The sequence below is a fragment of the Littorina saxatilis genome, linkage group LG7 (assembly GCF_037325665.1).
Source record: "Littorina saxatilis isolate snail1 linkage group LG7, US_GU_Lsax_2.0, whole genome shotgun sequence".
NCBI lineage: Eukaryota > Metazoa > Mollusca > Gastropoda > Littorinimorpha > Littorinidae > Littorina > Littorina saxatilis.
The window spans coordinates 48,076,867-48,080,962 of NC_090251.1; the positions used below are offsets into that span (position 1 = coordinate 48,076,867).

General features: G+C 43.1%; 1 protein-coding gene across 1 annotated transcript in view; it reads right to left on the reverse strand.

Moving 5' to 3' along the window:
* Positions 1 to 2,510, reverse strand: part of LOC138971662 (uncharacterized) — a 16,256-nt gene extending 13,746 nt beyond the window's left edge. The window contains exon 1 of the mRNA XM_070344430.1: positions 2,305 to 2,510. Coding sequence (XP_070200531.1) covers positions 2,305 to 2,353 — 49 coding nt within the window. The 5' untranslated portion in view covers positions 2,354 to 2,510. The remainder of the gene's footprint in view (positions 1 to 2,304) is intronic.
* Positions 2,511 to 4,096: the final 1,586 nt, after the last annotated feature.

A 4,096-nucleotide genomic window follows, 5' to 3' on the forward strand; every position in this document is an offset into this window, starting at 1 on the left:
TAAAATCGCAACACTGAATCTAGCATCCAGGGGTTATACTGTGTACCGCTTTTAGAAACAATGAACACGTTGTTTTGTGTGTATGTGGGACACTGCACTGAGCGTGCCCGTGCTTTTGACATTTGGCTGGCAACGTGTAATATGTGCAATTGGCCTGATTTCAAAGTGCAAGCAGTAAGTCTGGGAAGCTTGCTCAATTGAGCTACCAAGGATATTGCTTCTTCTTCTTTTTCGTTCATAGGCTGAAACTCCCACGTTCACTCATGTTTTTTTGCACGAGTGGATTTGTACGTGTATGACTGTTTTTACCCCGCCATTCATGCAGGCAACATACGCCGATTTCGGGGGGAAGCATGCTGGGTATTTTCGTGTTTCTATGACCCACCGAACTCTGACATGGATTATACAGGATATGTTCCGTGCGCACTTGGTGTACACACAAAGGGGGATAGGGCACTATCAGGTCTTCACATAAGTTGACCTAGGAGATCGGAAAAAACCTCCACCCTTTACCCACCAGGCGGCCGCGGCCGAGATTAGAACTCAAGACCTTCCGATTATAGGAGGCCGATGTCTTATCTAATGCGGCACTGCGCCTGTCTACAAAGGATCAAAATCTCCCCCTTCCCCAACAATTTAGGAGCCAAGGGAAAAGGCAAATGCAAGATGTAGATCTAGATTCCAGAGGGACCAACACTAGTGACAGACTCACAGCAAGAGTGAGTTTTGAGTCTGAGCAAAATGATTGTGTTGTTATGTTATGGTTTAAATATGACTGAGTTTTGTAGTAAAGTTTCCTTAAACAACATTATTTGCCAACGCGGGTTATCGTTACTTTGAGAGCAAGTACAAACGTGTACGACGACGCTAGATCAAGCATATGAGAGTAGCTAGGTGTCCTGTGGTAAGGTGAACAAGTTTGTGTGCCATTCGGCAGCTGAAGTATGCATGTGTGTTAAGACACAAGTGAATGAATATACTACAAGTAGATAACACTGTTCATTGGCTCTATCGACGCCCGTTTTTAACCGCTTGCTTCCCTTTATATGATAAACCGTCCATAGACCGTCGTTCTCTCAAACTAACTCCTCAGTATGTCATTGAGAATAGAGGATTTTGGTTAGGGACATTTTTTCATGCAATGACGTCAGCGCCTCTCGGCGATTGGTCAATGCATTTCGTATCAATTATGTCGGTCACACTTGAAATGATTGCTACTTGATATTGCTTTCCAAACATATACGAAGTGACCGGGAGCGTAGAGTCAGTTATGAACTGAACTAGCCCCGAACAGTGAGATATAGAGAACAGTACACAAATACGAACGGAGAGACTCGGAAACTCGAGTCAGTCGTCGCCACGCAAAGAACTCAATAGTAGTATTTGAAGTTAAAATCTCCCTCGCTATACTACAATGCGACAGAATAGCTCAGTTGGTAACGCCGCGCCCGGTCATGCGCTAGTCCTTACTTTTGTGGTCCTGGGTTCGATCCGCTTAGACGGCAATATTATTTATATTTTGTTCTGAACTCGTAATTCTTGTATGTTATTCATTGTATTCATTCCACACGTTTTGGATTATGAAATGAATCTAAATAATAAAAAAGTTGCATAGTTATTGAGTATTTCCAGTTGGACAATATTCCCAGAATTAGGCTACCCGTTCGATATTTTGTTTTTAGTAACATCGGCATTGGTGAACATTGATTGCTCTATAAGCAACACCGTGACTACATGTAATGTATGATGAGATCAAGAAAACGTACAAAACACACATACGAACGGGAAAAACGACGAGTCAACACATGCTCGATTCAAAAACCGGGCAGTTATGTTGGCAGTTCAAGTCTCAGTTTTCACGCGTAAATGTTGTGCGTCTTGTGGCGGAGTGGTAAGACGTTTGCCTCCAAAGCCGGCGGTTTCGAGTTCGAGTCCCCAAAGATTTTTGTAAAACATGATTTTTAAACTTTTTTTTCTTATTTTCTAAACTATATATTCTTGTAATTGATTCTTTTTGATTTATCCCAAAGGTTATGAGTCGTGTATTGAAAATCGAATATAGTGCGTGAGTGCCATTGAACAGCTTTCTCACAATCCCGTATTCTATTTTTAGTACAGGATATCCCCAAGAAAAGATCGAAGGGCATATGTATCATCGCGTGTCGACTGCTGGTAAAAGTAGAAAGGTGCTTCTAGTATTATAGGCTTCTGGTCATGAATGACGTTACACATGTATGCACTTGCAGTCATCTGCTAAGAAGGCAACTGCAAGTATTTAATGCTGATGTCACATTCAACACTTACCAGAACTGAAGGAGAAAGCTATCAGACAGATGACGAAGCAGTGTTTCATACTGAAAGGTTGACGGCTCCAGCTCAGACAGCAGGGACGCTGAACTGTAGAACGCGCTAGTGTGGGCACAAAGCGTGACTATGGGTCTAGGGCGGCAGCAACGGTGCACGCACGGATGTGTTGTAATGCAACTGAAGTTAATTATGTAAGCACTGAACTTTAAGCTAAATTCAGAACCATCCCCACCTATATTCCAAACCCCCTTCCAACACCACCACCACCCTCATCCAACCGCACCCCCCTCTCTACACATACCAGGCCAGGCAATACATAATGGGATCTGACTATAAGTGTGAAGCAAGAAGGAAGTTGAATGTATGCTAGCAGGATGTCAATGCCAGCAACACCCATCCAGTCAGAGGTCACCAGGCATGTGGTAAACACTTGAAATATCCGTCCTGCACTGTGGGAGCAGTGCGCATAATGGTGCACTTCACAGGGCCGGACCAAATGAGTTGTAAGGGGGGGGTTCCTCCTTTTTGGGGGGGGGCAAATCAGCGACGTGGCGAAGCCGGGGGCATGCTCCCCCGGAACATTTTTGAAAGACGGTTAAAATCTGTGCAATCTGGTGCATTCTGGGCCTTGTTTTGAGGGTTAAGAGCAGCATTGTTTTGGTTGTTAGAGACACACACAAAATTTATTTAAAAAAAATTAAAATTAAAATTAAAAAAACTCAAAACAAGGTACATGCTTTTTCCAGGGGTGGGGTTCCGGAACCCCTGGAACTCCCCCCTGGGTCCGGCCCTGCTTCAGATTCGCCACAATGTGCACTTTCACCGAGGAACGTGTACCACAATAAACTCTGGTCAAAATCAGTTGGGGATGTTTTGTGTGCATTGCCAAAACGGTACAACAAATACAATACAAGTAAAACGTGTCTAGGTTTGGAAACATAATACGATCAATCGGACCTATTATCAAGTTAGTGTATCAACTTTTGAACGAACTGCGCCCAGTAGTTTCCCAGCAATAAGCTGTTAAGTCGAGACAGACACACACACAGACACACAATTAAAGTCTGTTGAGCCCAAGTACTCGGGGATAATGTATGTTCATTATAAGTAGTAAGGAAGAGGTATGCCTCATGCCTTGCGCAATGCGCAATGCGCAAGGGTAGGGACCAGCATAAAGTTATAGGTTAAGGTGCCTGTGTTTAAGTAGTGATAAGGAGATATTGCGGATAAACGGTTTATTGCGTTTTATATTTTGTCATGTGATTTCATGTGCCTGTACCTGTTGCTCGGTACTAATGACCACTTCAGCTGGGGTAATGACAGGATTACTGCTTCCCAGCAGTAATTGCCCCCATAGGGTCAATTCCCGGCCTTTTTATGGGTGCTTATCGCGGCTGGAGTAATGACAGTAATGGGTGTTTGATTGCCGACAGCGGGTGCACGTACAAGGTTTTGATAGGTACACCAGATAACATAGGTGTTTTTAAATTTTTTATTTTGTTGTTGATAGACTATGTAAGAGGTAGGGTTATATGTGTGCAAACACACACACACACACACACACACACACACACACACACACACACACACACACACACACACACACACACACACACACACATACCCACACGTTTACACAAGTACTTCCAAACAAGAAGGTAAAAGTCAGATGTAAAAGTAACAAACAATACATAAACTGCTCACGCTACCATTCAAGAGTTATACAGATACATAGTTATCAACTTTTCCATTATGACCATTTTATTATAAAAGTGACTTCAGTCTTTTA